At 28.4% G+C, this 17,587-nt stretch overlaps 2 protein-coding genes across 3 annotated transcripts; one reads left to right on the top strand and one right to left on the bottom strand.

Annotated features, from left to right (window-relative positions):
- Positions 1-2,516: 2,516 nt before the first annotated feature.
- Positions 2,517-8,526, bottom strand: LOC101515563 (FACT complex subunit SSRP1). Of its 2 annotated transcripts, none has more exons than XM_004499107.4 (16): positions 8,365-8,526; positions 7,323-7,508; positions 7,027-7,132; positions 6,422-6,558; positions 6,165-6,248; positions 5,987-6,081; positions 5,734-5,842; positions 5,525-5,611; positions 5,336-5,428; positions 4,951-5,148; positions 4,698-4,843; positions 4,469-4,616; positions 3,932-4,030; positions 3,653-3,829; positions 3,159-3,237; positions 2,517-3,054 (listed from the first exon to the last, which is right to left on the bottom strand). In XM_004499107.4, exons 1-16 carry the CDS (start codon positions 8,416-8,418, stop codon positions 2,927-2,929), a joined length of 1,926 nt encoding a protein of 641 aa, XP_004499164.1. In that variant the 5' UTR covers positions 8,419-8,526; the 3' UTR covers positions 2,517-2,926. The 2 variants fall into 2 exon arrangements, with proteins under 2 accessions (XP_004499164.1, XP_073224112.1); XM_073368011.1 differs by lacking the exon at positions 8,365-8,526 and adding an exon at positions 7,752-7,978.
- A 534-nt stretch (positions 8,527-9,060) lies between these two features.
- Positions 9,061-10,470, top strand: LOC101515237 (uncharacterized). The gene is made up of 2 exons (XM_004499106.4): positions 9,061-9,452; positions 9,942-10,470. Exons 1-2 carry the CDS (start codon positions 9,199-9,201, stop codon positions 10,219-10,221), a joined length of 534 nt encoding a protein of 177 aa, XP_004499163.1. The 5' UTR covers positions 9,061-9,198; the 3' UTR covers positions 10,222-10,470.
- Positions 10,471-17,587: the final 7,117 nt, after the last annotated feature.

Raw genomic sequence — 17,587 nt, 5'->3', positions numbered from 1 at the left:
GTAGATATATATATATATATATATATATATATATATATATATATATATATATTTGTTGATGCATACGTACACGCGTTTTAAGAGAAACAGAACAGTGTCACTGACGTTGTAGCTTAGTACTGTCTTTCTCTGCTGCTTCTGCTGTTTACAAAGAGGTCTCGGTTTTTATTACACAAAATTAATATAATCCAAGGATTATTAATATTTATCATTTTTTTAGTTTTTTTTTTTTTCACATTAAGCTTTACATGAGAAAAAGAGTTTAATAATTCTTAGTTCAACCAGAGGATAAATTAAATTTGATTTAAGTATTGTGTCACTTAGTTGAATTCAATCACTTAATTGTAATTTTTTTAATTGACTTTCAATAAGATTTATTTATATAATAATTCATCCATCACATATTAAATATCATACATATTATTTCTAATAGGCCCCTCTAAATTAAAACTCTTTATCTTTTGAAATTTTCTCAATCAAAAGGGACATGCGTTGGAAAATAAAAGAAGAAAGAAAACACTAATAAAATTGGTTGAATTAAAGTGAAAACTGATAACGATTATTCAAAAGAAAAAAGTGTTCGGTTCACAAGCAAACAACCGGTGGCTGCCATGAGCAGAGCTTCAAATGTTTACTGTAAAAACTATATAAAAAAAAATATTTGGATCGAAATATTTTTTTTTAGTAATATTCATATTAATTAATACTTGTTTTTATAATAATTCTACCATGGTTTTCACTTAATTTAAAATTTTAATTAATAAAAAATAAAAAACTTATATAAAATAGAACAAAAATTTAAATTTCGAAGAAGAATCTGTGTTATGTGAAGTTATTTATTTTGACCAAGGTATTTATTTTGACCAACCCTAACAAAAGAAGAGTCAAAGACAGAAAAAAGGAATCATGTCATGCATGTCCCAGACTCCTATGTTTTCTTTGTCTGGGCGACAATATACCCAAATATTAATCTTGAAAAATGATATTTAAAATTTTAAATCAACTATTCTTTGATTTCCAACAAATACGGAAAATAATATAACATGGGCCATTCTAACAAATATTTTAAATGTAGTAAAAAATTTATAGAAAAAATAAATGTTGAATTTTAAAAATTAAAAATACAATTTTTATTATACTATTTAATGTAATATCTCTATTTTCAACTAGTATTTTAAAAATACTTTTTAATATTTCTTAAATAATATCTCTCCGTCCTCTAGAACCTTGAGAGGAGAGTTTTTTAATGCAACTTTCTATTTCTGTCTCTATTTAGATTTTCTTCTCTTATTTTTCACTCCCCCATTGAAGTGTATGTGATGGAATCAAACTACTTAAATTTATAATTACAAAATTATCCCAATTATTATTTTATAACAAAACATACAAACTAAGTTTCTTCCTTCTCACTGGTTCACTTCTCTAACAAATAAATATACAATGTCGTGTAATATCAAACATGGCGTTTTATTCATGTTTTAATCCCAGTTTTAAAAAATCAAATAAGTACGAATATACAAAGGTGAATACTTGAACTCATGGATTATAGGACTCTGGAGGACGTAAAAAATATATATATTATAGGACTACGAGCTCCAAAGTCGTTGAAGGCATTCTGAACTGAACAACATGTAACATGTGTAATCCAATTTGGACCAATTCTAGTAAATTTTAAATTATAAAAAAACATAATATCAAACATGACGAAGGTTTTGGTTTTTTTTTTCCAGTCTTTGTGTAGTAACGTGTGTTTGTTCATCATTTTAGTGCAACTTTTTGTTTTCTATTTTGTTGCCATGTTTTTTATTTCGACCAAGTACAAATATAGATATTTTGTCGTTTTAAGCTATTTATCTGGATGTTGTTAGTTTATTTGTAAAAAAAAAAAAAATTATTTTAACAATTTTAAATTGTAATATTCTCAATTGATACAATGGTGGCAGCATGCACAAATATAGGATAAAGATTCCTCTCCTTTGAAAAAATTTACTTAATCTATAAAATTTTAATTATTATAATGAAGGATAATATGTTTTCATTCTACAAAAATAGCGATTTTCAAACGAGAGTAAAAATGAAAGAAAAAAATTATAATTCATTTTGTTCCATCAACTTTTCAATCAATGAAATGGAGATTTTATTTCACTCTATTCTAAAATTTCCAAACAATAGAATAAATAATAACTCTATTTCATTCTATTTCATTCAACGTCACTTCATTCTTCTTCTTCTTCATTCCATCCATTTTAAAATATCCAAAGAGTGCCTTAGTCTTTGTTTCGATTGGTGGTATGGAATAGAATGAAGTAGTATATGATAGAATAGTATTATGTTCCATTGTTTGGATCATGTCAAAATTTACATAGGATGGACCAAAACATTTGAAGCTCTGCTCATAGGATGGACCAAAACGTTCAAGACTAGTAATTTTCAAAACATAGAACAGTTTTTTGTTTTAGAAATCAGATTTAAACGGGTGCATAACCCTAATCATGATTCAAACTGCAAATATGAAATGAATCAAAAGAAATCTGAATGTAGCAGCTTAAGCAAATTTTGGCACAAAAATTAACTACTATTTAAGCCGGTCAGAAACTTGATAAGAGTTATGTAGCCAGTATGTCAGCAGACTGAATTACAAAATATTGATATCTAATCTAGTTATACAGAAACCTCATCCTTCTTCCACCTTCCCCAAGCCATGTAAACAAGCAGTTGGAACCCCGGGGGATAGAACCGTTCCAGTGGACTTGACAAGTTATTAGGTCATCCCAAACAGCATAAAATGTGTTGATTTACCATTACCATTTGAGATGCCATTGCCATTAGAAATCTCACAAAGCATGACTTATATTAGTTGTCATGACAGTATCCGTAAAACTGCAATCAAGCAGTCAGTCAGGATTACTATCTATATTAAGGCACCTTAGGCACTGTCAGATTCATTTCCTGAATCAATGTTCATGGGTTGAGGATTCTTGTAGCCACTAAGCTCATCCTTGTAACGTTTTTTATCCGCTTGGGCTTTTGCCTCGTATGGTTCCTTCTCCTCCGCTGTTTATTGCACATACAAAGAAACATAAAAATTAGTCATAACACAAATGAAATAGGCTTAGATCAGTGATTGGTGAAATAAAATAACTGGCAACAAGCTGTACCTGACATCTTTTTCCATTTCTCTCCAAGCACTCTTCCCACATCCGTAAATGAAATTCCAGGATTAGTTTTCTTTAGATTCTGTCATTAAAAAACAGCTATTGTAATTTCTGAAATCCAATATAGCTAGCTATAAACAATTTTGCTAAATGTCATATTTGGCTATATTGACTTCAGATATTGAGCCCATTAACATTGGTTTGGGACCTTCTGGGGCTCACTTCCATTAATTATAGGTTTGTCAGATGATCTCATATTATCTATAAGACTATAACCTGGAATTGTATAGGTATTCTTTACAAATTCACCAGAGAAACTTGACTTTCTCCCCCAAAATAACTGAGAGCAAAATTAGGATTACAAACCAATTGAAACCCCAAACAAAAAGGTTCAGTAGCTATGCAGAAGGGAAGCAATGAGTACTCCCAAGCCCTACTCCCAACCCACACAACTGAATCCAAAACCACGTCACTAATATGTACAACATAAAACGCACCTCTCTTTCCATTTGAGAAAAGAACATGAAACCAGACAGTGCCCTCTTAGGTGCATTTGGGTCCTTTTTCTTCTTCTGTTTCTTCTTCACTCCATCTTCATCAGCATCTTTTGATTTCTTCTTAGAAGTAGATGCCTTAGAAGGCAGATCCTTCTTTGGTTCCTTCTTGGCAGGCTTCTGAAAATTGGTCATTGTTAAGGTGTCAGAGACGCCAAAGATTTAAAGAGTATAGGTGAGGCACATCAAGATAATAAAGGCAAATAAAATAAAATCACTTGCCTCTGTCTCGCCACCACTTTGGCTAGCATCAGAGTCATCACCCCCAGAATCATCAGTAGGAGAACCTTCATCATCCTTGTCGAGAACAAAATCTTCGTCCTATACACATTAGCCCCCAATTAATAGTAATATATACAGAAGCAAACAAATTCTTAAGGGAAATCCTGCTACATGCAGCCCCCCATAAGACATGTTTACACGACATGCATAGAAGTACAGAACAAATGCACATAACCACAACAGTAAGCAATACAGATGGCATAATAAACTGAAAGGAAAAGATAAATAAAAAAGAGAAAGTTTGCCTGCATAACAGGCATGCAAGTTTAAGAATGCAAAACTGAAATGTATGTATGTAACAGTAAACTTCAAAGCTCATTTATGTATTTTCATGTTCATGTCCCAGATATATTCAAATGTTGTGGGATATAAACATATAGTGCTACCTCAATCACTTAAATTATAACATAAATATACCAAAAGCTACTCTTGATCTAAAGAAGAGGATAAAAACAATATCAAGAACAGATTAAGCACCTCCTCGTCACTTTCATCTCCACCAGCTTCATTTCTAATGCGCTCGAGATGTGGATCGACAGTTTCATCATCATCGTTCTCAAGAACCTTAGCCACGCCAACAGTTGGTTGGGCATCACCTAAGTTCATGATTTTCAAGCCCTTTGAACTGCATGTGCAAGCCAAAAGTGAATTGCTTGTGTAACAGACAATTAGTTGTAGTAAATTTTGGCAATTAGCTATTACTTACCTGATAAAACCATACAAATTGTGGTATTCATTTCTCTGAATATTACGGAAGAGATGCTCTTGCTCAGATTTTAGTCTGATAAGAAGGTCAAAATAATGCATGTTTGAACCACCAGCCGCATGTCGTTCAAATTCCACATAGTCAATCTAGTAGGAAATGATGAAACCATCAAAACCTCTAATTAGTTAGCATTGTCGGTGCACGTCAACCAGTAACTAATATCTGATAATCAGTAATTACAGCTGGATTTTACCTCTTCATGAAGAATAAGAGTGGGAGGTTTAGGTAGAAAGAAGAAGCTCTTCTCGAGGGGATACAAAATTCCATCTTCAGCTTTCAAAGATGATTTCACTGCATATCCATCTTGACAACTCCTAAATTTTCCAGGCTTAGTAACTTTGGCCCCAGACAAACCACGTAATATTGTGGTGAACACTTCGTGGATAAGCCCCTGAATATTGAATTGTGAATGAAATGTATCAGCTATCGTATCGCATGATTGCATAACCCAAAGTTACCAAATTCTCACGCCAACCGATAAACTAAAATATGATTTTTTTCATTCCCCAAGCAACCTTTGAGTAGCAGTATCTCGAGTTAAATATCAATAAACTAATTATCAACAGTTTATTCAATACCTTGTAAGACAGCTCTAACTTGTCTTTGTACTTAGAGTTATAAAGATCTTCATGTATTGCCAATTCACTTTCAACCACATAATCAGTTTCAAACTATACAGAAAGGGGCAAACGGTGTTAGGTTCAGGAGCAAGCAAAACATGTATCAAGTAAATTGGTAAACCAGAAACCAATGAAGTAAACAATTACCTGCATCACAATATGAGGGTACAAAGTCTGTCCTTTCCGAATAGGGGGATCAAGACTAATAATAACGAATGTATGTGGTTGATTAGACTTCAAATACATACAGCCAGCATACATGAGAAGTTGTCAGTATACTTAACAAATCAAGAGAAAAGCATCAATTTTAAGGCATAAGTTTCAGTGATATTAAAGCAAAGGATTAGGAAATAAACCTTAGGAAGTAAAAATAGGCGAACCACGCTGCTATACTGGATTTTGAAATCGTTAGCCTGTCCTTGAAGATGCAAGAATGATAGGTGTAACTCAACACTGTACCGTCCTCTGCACAATAAAGATAAGTTTTATTAATAGAGATTAATTTATTTCTTGAAAGGGGTGTAATGCAACAGAAGCATACAACATACTGATAAGAAGCTAAAAATAGTTGAATGGTACATGTTGTGCAAGTACAATTGAAGAGATTACCTTGGTGTAAGGATTGCAATACCCTCAAATGTAACAACAGCATCTTCTCCTCCAGCACCAACATCGGCCATAGACATAATTTTATCACGGAAAACCTTATACCAAAAAGATTATTCAAATGTTAGTCACCTAGAATTTCTTATGACAAGATATTTATTAAAGTCACAAACAATCTCACCTGAGCAGGGGGGCGATTTTCATCACCAACAAATTGGGTGTTGGAACTTGGTACGTGGAAACTCATCTCCATCAACGAATCTTTCTGAGATCATATCATAAACAATATTAGACCATAAAAAACGCACTTCCAAAATGAACATATTAACTGCAGCCTACAATACTAATCAAGCCCCAGTTCAGATGAGAAAGGTTTTCCTGTAACCAGCTGCAAGTTGCTCTGAACCCTTCAAAAATTACAAGACTATACAGATATACCTCATTTGCTCCAGTTGTGTCATCCACATGAAACTCCAAGATCACATCATTTTTCCCTTGAAGTTGTGTTTGAGAGACATCCGCTAAAGACACCTCAAAAGCTTGCTTCGAACCAACCATGAAAGCCAGCATATTTCCTGAAATGAAAATAGAAGCATAATGACATCCACTAGTAGTATAGCCGTATAAAAGCAACTTTTGACTCTTAATTGTACTTGATGTAACTACCAGATTGGAGGAAGTGGTGCTTAGATTCATTTTAGACATGCACCTTAAAAAAGAACCAACTTCAAATTGGGTAAAAAGAACGGCAACAGCACATAAGTTCCTGGCCTTTCTTTTTATAAGGAAATTACGGTGCACTTTACAAATGTAGTGCACTACAAATACAAACTAAATTCCTTTGAAAATAGTAAACCGTTGCCCCTTGCTTGAAATAGTACTTACCATGTCTTCATGATACTCCACCATTTTAATGATGTCAAACATTATTTTTCCCCAAACACATAAACTTTATCAGGGTATAGCAGGTAAGGATGACAAAGAGAGATGTATGAGAAATATCAGTTAAAATACAAAAGTCAATTTGTGTAAAGGTCACCAACCATTTAGATCAACTTCTCCCCAATTGCGCCCAGTAACAGAAAGCTGCTTCTCCTCAACAGTTACTCCGAAGGTGTTTTGGAAAAAATTGGTCAAGCTTACAACATCCTGCAAAATAAGAATAAAAATATCAACACAAGAAACAGCATTTGATGGCAATTCAAGTCTAAATTATCAATGTTTAGATCAGTCAAAGTGCTAACCAAAGGAACAAAAATAACAAACCAAAACAGATAATTGAATTCTTTTATGTCCACCAAACATGTGTAAGTGCAAATTCAGGAGGGCAGAGAGCTACCTGATCACGGAAACCAGTGAATTTGTAGTACAACCCATCTTTGATCTCAACGCCAAGTTGATTAGTTCTCGGAACCTTCATCCATGTTACGCCCATTATGTCAGACTTATCAACATCAATTGATTTACCACCTCCCTGTCTCTTCCATAAAATCCCTCCAGAATATATTTTTATCTGCCCCGGATTCTGCAACCCCAATAATATGAACATGAATGTCATAGATAACAACTGCTATTTTCAGTCACCTACTCACAAATTTACTAGAAAATTTTCATTTTTCTCCTCTAATCGTTGCTATTTTTAAAATAAAAATCGCAATGAAATTGATAAAACCTTGGCATGACTTATAACAGGCAATGTAACACTTACTAGACAGTAGACGTATATTTAAATAAATTGCACATAATAACACCAAATGAAATCACTCACTACAGTTTTGGTTAACTAGGTTTGAGGCTGGAAGCTATAAAATTTGGACCAAAAATCACACACTTTGCACTGTTGAACATGCTTGGTGAATGTGGTATATCCGAAAATATGATCCAGCTGAAAATGAACTATCTCATCTTCAGTCATGGTTAACTTTGTTTTTCGTCAGTTTATATACTTTCTACCTTCCCATTTCTTTCAAACAAAACTCACTGCCCTAGGGTTTCGAGCATAGGAACCAAATTTCCCACACTAGCCACTACAAGCAAAATTACCAACATACTTACAAAATAAATATATGATATTCTACACAAAAATAATAACAACTAGAACTTAAAAATAAAAGGAAAGAAAAAAAATCATAAAAAATAAAAAATAAATTAAAATAGAGAGGAAAACCCTAGTTAAGCGTGGGGGTTTATGAATTTGAAAAGGGAAGAAAATAGCGAAAGTTTCTATATGAAGTGAAATGAAGAGGTCAGAGAAGATTGAAAGAAACAATTAGGGTTGAAAGAAAGAGGAATGAAAAGAAGGTTTAAGGAAAGAGCGCCGATACTGAGAAAAGTGAAAAATGGAAGATTCTAGAGAGAGAGAGAGAGAGAGAGAAAGTTACAGTGCCGCCGCGGCCACCGAGGGTAATATTGTTGAAGAGATGACCGTCCGTCATGGTGAACTGAAGAATGTTACCGGCGTTACACTCTCTCTGTTCTGCACACTGCGCGCGTTTATATGAATTAATCAAAGATTTGTTATGGCGCCACCACAACCGAACTAAACATTTATATTAAGATTAGTACATTGCCTAAATTCATAACAAATTAATATCTCTCATTTTTACACACTATTCATTTTAAAAATCATATGTTTTAATTAATATACTTATATTTTAACTAAATATTTATTTCAATCCTTTTAAAATGTAACGAGAATAAAAGTAATACATCGATAATTTAAAATTATTTTACAGTGTATTGTACGATGTAACATGTTGAACGATTAAGATTTTATATTTAAACCATTATTGTTCGGTCTTTAACACAAAAAATAAATATTACTTTTCTTAAAAAAGAAAGATAAATCTTAATTAATGATGGTGTACAACCACATACACTTACTTTGTAATTAGCAAAGCCGCGAATGAAGGACAAACATTGTTATATGGTTGATGCCGATAAGTTGAGTGTTCTAACATTAGACAATGAAATTCATAAAATTGTTTAAATATAGCAAAAAAAATTATGTGATATAACCAAAAACTACTTAACACTTGTGTGAATCCCATTTTAATTTAATTGTGAAACCAATTATACTTCGCTTCGCACTATATAATTATAACAAAGAAATTTCAACCAAAGAAATTTGCACTTCATATTATTGCAAACTATCACAATACAATTGTTAATGTGTGTTTCTTCAACAATATAAGATTAACTATTAATTAATTATAATGAAGGAAAAAATGGCGACAGAGATATCATTTCATTTGGTATTTACATTGGTGGTGTTGTCACACTATTCAGTTTTGTGTGAAGAAGATCCATGGCAAAGTTTAATAGACCAAGCCAAACAATCTGGTATCCCTCAAGATACATTGAATGAAGCTCAAAGTGTTTTGGAAGATGAAGCTATTGAACAAGTTGCTATAGAAGCTTTGGGTGATGGGCCTAATTCCTTGGTTGGATGGGTAGAAGAAGCGGACGGGTAAGATCGTGCGAACCATTCTTTTTTAGTAATTTCGCAAAATGAATCATCTGCATTTGGTTTAAGACTCTTTTATGTAGATTTCTTATATTAGTTTTAACGTATAGTTTATATTGTAGAGTTCGTTAGATTTTCTCTTTAATCTAATAGTTCCTACAACTATTACACCATACAACTAATATAACTAATATAGGAGATTCAAATTTCAGACATTTATATTGAAAGATATTAAATTTAAGGATGGATATATAATCAACTCTATGTAAAAGTTTTTAAAAAAATGTCATGATACATTTTGATAACACTTTCAATATTGTTTTAATGTATATTATAAGCATTTGGGTGATACACAAAAGAAAATTAAAAATAAACATTAAAATGCTCTTGTAATAAAAAAAGAAGACAAAAAATTAATGATGTTGGTATATAAGATTAAAGTGTTCAATTTATGAGAAACTAAATGTGATTGGTGTTATGAACAAAAATCAGTGAGGAAACAAACAGAGGAAATCAAGCACCAGTAGAAGCACCAGCAAATTTACCTGATGATGAAGAGGATGAAGTGGAGTCACCAGAGAATTCACCAACAGAATCACCAAATTTTGCTCCAATTGAAGCACCTGAATTGACACCAACAAATGCACCTATTGATCCTCCTGTATTGTCACCAACAAATATAGCAAGAAAATTTGCATCCTTAAAAGCACCAACCAATGCACCTTTAAGGGCACCATCACCTGCACCCAATGCAGCATCACCTAAAGCATGAGATAAATATTTGTTTATTTAGTTATACATTAATGTGTTATATATGTGTATACTTAATTAGTGTCGTGTAGATTAAGCCTTTACAGTAAATTATTATGTCCAATATTTTTTCACAAACGCTTACTTTATAATTAAAATAACAATGTGTGAAATCCAACAAATTATTCCCATTGACAAGCATATGCAACGAATCTGGATCTTCTCCATCAAATGTTTCTACAACAATCTCTCAACTAAATCTATGGATCCTTAATTAGATATATCTAGTGGATGAGGGAGATAAACAATAAAGTAATGGCATAACAATGTAACAATAATAATAAATGAGACACGTAATTAATTTGTGGTTATATAGTTATTTTTAGAGAGGAATGTTGCATCTAAGTCATCTACGGTTTAATTATGGTGGTATATTATAATTAATATTTTGTTTAAATATATTTTTTTATTAAAAAATTACATTAATTTATTCAATTAAGTAAAATAAATTGATTTATAAAGTTAAAGCCGTTTACATAAAAAGAAGGAATATGTCAACAAATTCAGAATAATTGTCTTCTTACTATTAAATTAAATTTTTAATGTTCAAAACCTCAATTTTTTTTGGTGCAACATAAAACCTCTATTTATTTTGATTTTAAGGAATTAAAATTACCAATAGAAAACACTGTGACCACTAAAAATTAAAGAAAACATTTTAGAAAAATCTTGATTTATTTTTTAATGAACATATTTTGATGATTTATTGATTAATATATAATCTGATTCGGTGATTTTTTTTTTCTATTTGTAATTATGAATATAAATTTTTCTTAGATGGTCAACTTTGAATACATTATACTGTTGTTTCAGTCTGTTGATGTTCTTATAATAAAAGGTAAAATATATCTAGTGGTTCTTTAAAATTTTCAAAAATATTAGTTTAATCTTGTAAGTTTATCGTTAACACTAAAGTGGAATAAGTCATAAAATATGTGTATTATTACTATTTTAACTCATTCTATTAAAGAATACACATGTGTTCCTTATGGTTTTATGCGACGACTTTCAATACTATTAAATAAAAATAATAATTAAAACCATCTTTCCTAAATCTTCATCTTCTTTTCTTCACAATCATCTTCTGAAAATGTCAATTTAAACCAAGAAATTTCAACTCCGAAATAAATGTGATGAGTTGTCTTTTACCATCCACCCATATACTCCTTCAAGTTCACTATTTGATTTTTATTCATTGGACTATAAAAGGAGAGGAAATAATTAGGATTAGAGATCTTTGAATATATTTTTAAATAGTGTATTACTATCTTATAGAGTTTGATAAATTTATATTTCTTGTTTACTCACATGAGCATTCAGATATGTTTTTACTATCTCATGTTTTCCTAAAATAACAATTGTTTTATGTTTTTATTATGTGATTTTTTTATATTTTAAATATGGTTAAATTACATATTTGTTCTCTTAAATTGTAAAAAATAAACACTTTGGTTCTTTAAGTTATAATATTAGTCGCTATTAAAATGAAAATAATTTAAAATAATAAAACGTTTAATATTTGTAATTTAAGGGATCAAAATCAAATAAATAAAACTTAGGCAATCAAAGGGAAATATAAAAATAACCTAAAAGAAATAAAAATGTATCATTTTATAATTAAAGAGATCAAAATGATTTATATTTATAACTTAAGAGACCTAAAACAAAACGACAATAACTTGAAGGACTAAAATACCTAACATTTATAATTTAAGAGACCAAAATAAAAAGAAAAAATAAATTAATAGATCAAAATAAAATTTAAATTAATTAATATATCAAAAATATAATTTAATCAAGAAGGGTCAAACATGTAATTTAGTCAAATTATAAATTTTAAAAACATAAATTAATTTAATTAATATATTGAAGATTATTTTATTTTTGATTTTAAATATATTTCATTTTTTTATTGTTGGTTGATAACTTTTAATAAAAATATACATCATTTTTACCAAATTATTATACAATATTACCAAGTTATTAACATTTTCTTGAAAATTCACTTGAAATTACATTTTTTTTAAAGTAATTACCAAACAATTTTTTTCTTTTTTTCTTTTTAAAACATTTTGAAAACAAGTCAATCATATAAAAAAATTTCATTTTTCTCATATCTAAAATAAAACGGATTTAAAAACAGAATTGCCAAATGAATTTTTATTTTCTTCTTAAAAATAGTTTTTTAAACCAAAAATCAAAATTGAATTAAACATGCCCTTAAACTTCTAATTTCATTCATCAATTCCTAATTTTAGCTCTAATTTAAGCCCTTCCTTTTCTTCAACACACTAACAAAAAAAAAACTTAAACCACCAAAAATCAAAAACAAATCCTATAAATAGTCCAACCACACACGACACACCCACTGTCACCATAAGATACACTAAACTACTTAATGATCATGGCAAAAACAAATTTAGGAGATGATGGAAAATGTGCACCCGGGAACAAAAAAAGATGGAAAGAATACGGGGAAATATGAATATTTAAATAATTAAGATGGAATGTTACTTTCATGAAACTTAAAACGATGTGTTTTGTCTGTGATAAAAAATGAATTAATAAGTTTATATTATTTTGTTTTTAATTCTTCTACAAATTTTATTTTAATAATAGTCTCTCAAATATTTTTTATCAACAACTTTAATCAATGTTTTTAAATCAATTCAAATAAATTTTTGAATGATATTTTGCAACCATTGTTCAAAATATTATAATAATTTATTTCGCAAATATTTAAAAATTTTAACAATAGATAAATTAAATATGATTTTTAAATTATAAGTACTTAAAAATTTATATTTAATTTATTATTTGTTAAAAAAATTAAATTTATGTAAGAGAGATTATTATAATATTTTAAAAATGGTTGAAATATAATTCAAAAATTCAAATAATACACATTAATTAATGATCAAAATTGTTGATAAAAAATTTGAGAGAAATTATTTGAAGAAAAACTTTATAAGACAAAAAATAAAATTTGATATATTTATAGAAATAAAAAACTTATTTAATCAATGAAAGATTAATAAGTCTGTTTTAGAACAATCAATATATTAATTAGAATAATTCAGTCTATGTTTTAATGATTTAAATGTAATCTTTTGTTGAGTAAAAAATAATATAATTTTTTTATCCCCCTTTGCTGTATTGAGTTGTAAAAAAAAAGCAAGAATTTTATAATTGTTATACCTACCCTTTATTATATATATATATATATATATATATATATATGTGTGTGTGTGTGTGTGTGTGTGTGTGTGTGTGTGAAACATATCAATTGATATGAGTTTTATAATAAGATAGTGAAATAATCAAATGATCTTGACCACACAATTATATATAGATGATTAAGATTAGAAGAAAAAGTCATGTAACTTTTTTAAATGATTATATGTCACTTAAATAACTCTCAATTGGGATTATCTATATATGGTTGTATGGTTAAGATTTAACTATCTCGCTCTCTAATTGTAAAATTCATCTCATTTGATATGATTTATTATCTATATATGGTTGTATGGTCAAGATTTAACTATCTCGCTCTCTAATTGTAAAATTCATCTCATTTGATATGATTTATATATATAATTGTCTTGATGTGATTGGATTGAGGGTATGTCTATTTGGGTGTCACGTATCATTGTCAGTTTCCTACTAGTAGATGTTATATGGAGTGAACGATAACTTTGTGTGAGTTTGATTAATTGAAAACTGAGATCATGGTAGGTTATGTCATAATATATGATGGTTGTGTGGCGCACGAGACCAACCATGCATTGTCATATTGAATTTTAGTTCTTGTATCTAGGGGCGGATCTTGCAATTATGACAAGTGGCTCGCGACCACAAAAAAAAAAGATAGGTAAAATATAAAAAATGTCTTTATTAAAATTACAAAATTATAATGATACCTAAAATCCTAAATCAGTATACTCTCTCTCATGTTGCGTCGTGCCGCTGCTGCTCTCTCTTCCTTTCTCTCCTGTTGTGCCGCTACTGCTGCCTCTCCTCACCTCGGCCATTCATTGTCAAAACTCAAAAGGTTCAGATCTTGCTGATTTACTGAACAAGGTGTTTGAACAAGATGTTTGTGCTGATTTTTGTTGCATACAAGGTGTTTGTGTTGATTTGCTGATTATTGTTGTTGATTTTTGTTGCTAGTTTAGAATGTTTGTGCTAATTTTTGTCCATTTAGAATATTTGTGCTGATTTTTGTTGCTTATTTATATGTTTTTTTTGCTGATTTATGTTTCATAAATTGGTTGATTTATTGAATAAGATATACGACAAATTTAGAATGATGGTTGTCTGTTTGCTGATTTTGTTTCCTAAATTGCTAATTTTGCTGATTTAGAATAAAGAAACATAAATAATGGTTGTCTATTTTAGAATGCAACTCTTTAGATTTAGAATGCAACTATTTGTTTTGCAGTTTTAAGTCTATTATTGATGATTTCAAATTAATTAAAGAGCGTAAAACATTAATTTAAGGTTTTCTTAAGTTATGTAGTTAAATTATTTGATACTTCACTTTGTGTGCTTATTACAACCTATTTTTTTGTTATATAATATTATTTGCATATTTGATTTATACATATTATAATTTTATGTCGGTCGTCTAAGACTTTTTAGTCAAACTCCGCCACGACTTGTATCCATATGCACGTCCAAATACTCGTGTTTAAACCCAACTTCATATAGGACTATTCGCTGAATTTAAGTATATCAATAAGTAGAAGAAAATAAACTAATAAAGATCCCCTTAATAATGACGATCGAACTAGTATAAACCCTAAACATCTCACTAGATACATCCCCATTTCCAATTGTTTATTTTTATTTTTATTTGTCACTCTTATAATATCAATATAACACTAATTATACATACACCCTTATTTATTGCATCTCAATTCATTAAATGTATTCACTATATACAATTAACAATTACATTTGAATAAATAAAAATTATTTTACAATTGAATTAACTAATCATATTTTATTAAAAACTATGCACAACTCGAATTAAACATTTAAATGAGACAAATTAAATATATCTTTGTGAGCACTGCACTACACTTTTGTTTTGACAGTGATGTGGACAAATTTAAAACGTTCATGTGTATTGACATTTATTCCGTTATTATATTAAATGTTCATAAATATGTTTTCTAAATCAACCACTTATTTCACTAAAATTGTTTATATATACTAAAACTTCTATATTTTAATAAAAATAAATTGTCTAATATTAGGGTTGGGAATAAGTCAAGTTATCTGAAAGAAGTCTATAATTCAATCAAATAAAAGTTTAATTCGGTTTAATCTATTTAGTTGAAATATCATGCTCAATTTTTTAAATTTTTTTATTTATTTAAAAATGTGATACTCAAACTCTCTACAAAATTTGCAATGCATGACATGTTCACATATATGTATGTAACTAAAATATAATATTTATATATAATTAATAATAATAAAATAAAAAATTCATCATATTTTTATAACAAATATTATTTATTTTATCTCTTTAGAAAAAACTTTGTATATTAATGTAATAAAAGATTTTTATTATAATTTTTAACCATAATTTGTTATCACTCTCCGACGTGTATGCTTATTATTGTCTCCCAAAATTTGTGTACTATAAATTAAATATTTATATTTTATTATTTTATGTTATTTATAATTATTATTCATATATACATCATATTTTCAAAACAAAAAGTTGAAAAAAATGGATGACATGGTTCTATCTCAACAAAATTTAATTTTTTGATTAATATGTTAACTTTTTTAAAGATACTCAAAATATTCTTTTTATAAATTATACTAAAAGTACAAATCTATTTTTTAATATATAATAGACCAAACTCAAACTTAAAAAAAAAATAAATAAATAAAACTGACCTATTTAAACGTTGAAAATAAGATCTCATCATATTTCCACCCCTTCTTGCTAAACCTTGGTGATCCAAACTTAACGTCGTAATCCATTTTTTTCCTGAGTATATTCTTGATGGTTGAGTTGGTGCTCCTTGTTACTGAGTATATTTATGGTACTATATCGTTTGTTCATGTAGGGATTTATCTCCAATTTTTAAAAACAATTGTGTTTAATTTTATAATGAGTAATATTATTTAATACAAAATATTTTTTTTATAAATATAATAATGATGACTTATCAGTTTATTGGATGTCATTTAAATAATTATTTTTATATTTAATAAAAAATATTGGAATGGCAATAAAAAAACTATTTTTATAATTTCGTATATTTTTATTATTTGTATTTTTTTATTATTTGTATTTTTTTACTATTTATCATTTCCCTTTTTTAATTTGTTAGATGATAAAGAAATTAATTGGAAATTATACATATCATATTTTGGAATTGTAAATAAATGATATCTTCAACTCAAATATTTTTTTTATTTAATTTTTTGGTTAACATGACCCATAAAATAAATAAACACAATAATTAATGTATTTTAATTTTGTGAACATAAATTTTGAACTTAAGATTTTTTGTTACAATTAAAAGAGACTTTTGTTATCTCATATAAGTGATTTTATATAATTCATGTATATATATTTTTTCTACAATAGAAACCATAAAAATATAAAAGTTCATTTTAAACTTTCAAATAATATAAAAACTCTTTATAACATCATCCAATTATATATAACAAAAAATAAACATAGTCAAATAAATAATTTAAGAAGTCGTGATTATTCGTTTTCTTTGCCTTGGCAAACAAAAATTATATCTTTTCTTGGAAGGTGATCTTCCATTATCATATTCGTAAACGTGTTTTGAAAATATTTATATTTATATTTAGCCAAATTAATAACATCACATTGTTCGAATTAAAATATACTTAAAAACACGCGAATCACATTAATTATTTTTATAAAAAGCACGCGAATCACAATAGATCTAGATGCCCATACATCTTTTAATGTAAAAGCCCTTTTTATTAATTTAAAAAATTGAGAAAGCTAGTTGCATTGAATATTGAAGAGAAAATTTTACCCTCTAACTTCACATTCATATTCTTGTCCCACATTTTCTATAAACTACATATTTTATATATTATTTTTTTTAAAAAAGCCTTTTGTTTCTAGTCCACTAAATTAAATTCGAGTGTGGGATTTTTTTTTTGAAATATTTTACAATATACAAATGTGTTTTAAAAAATCGAATTTTATATATTAGAATTTTTTTTTAAGTTTTCTAATATACAAATAAGACTGAAAATTTTAACTTTTGTATATCAAATTTTCATTTTCAAAATAAAAAATATATATTTTTATGTTT

Source organism: Cicer arietinum, chromosome 4, assembly GCF_000331145.2.
Source record: "Cicer arietinum cultivar CDC Frontier isolate Library 1 chromosome 4, Cicar.CDCFrontier_v2.0, whole genome shotgun sequence".
Taxonomy (NCBI): domain Eukaryota; kingdom Viridiplantae; phylum Streptophyta; class Magnoliopsida; order Fabales; family Fabaceae; genus Cicer; species Cicer arietinum.
The sequence above is the reverse complement of the archived record's forward strand: the minus strand, read 5'-3'. Positions and strand labels throughout refer to the sequence as shown.

Bases quoted from the DNA above. Each gene is read 5' to 3' on its own strand.
- LOC101515563 (XM_004499107.4), bottom strand. From the start codon at position 8,418: ATGACGGACGGTCATCTCTTCAACAATATTACCCTCGGTGGCCGCGGC. The intron at 6,249-6,421 runs GTATATCTGTAT...ATATGATCTCAG, and splicing joins ACACAACTGGAGCAAATGAG to AAAGATTCGTTGATGGAGAT. The intron at 3,238-3,652 runs GTGCGTTTTATG...TTTTAATGACAG, and splicing joins TTTCTCAAATGGAAAGAGAG to AATCTAAAGAAAACTAATCC.
- LOC101515237 (XM_004499106.4), top strand. From the start codon at position 9,199: ATGAAGGAAAAAATGGCGACAGAGATATCATTTCATTTGGTATTTACA. The intron at 9,453-9,941 runs GTAAGATCGTGC...AACAAAAATCAG, and splicing joins TGGGTAGAAGAAGCGGACGG to TGAGGAAACAAACAGAGGAA.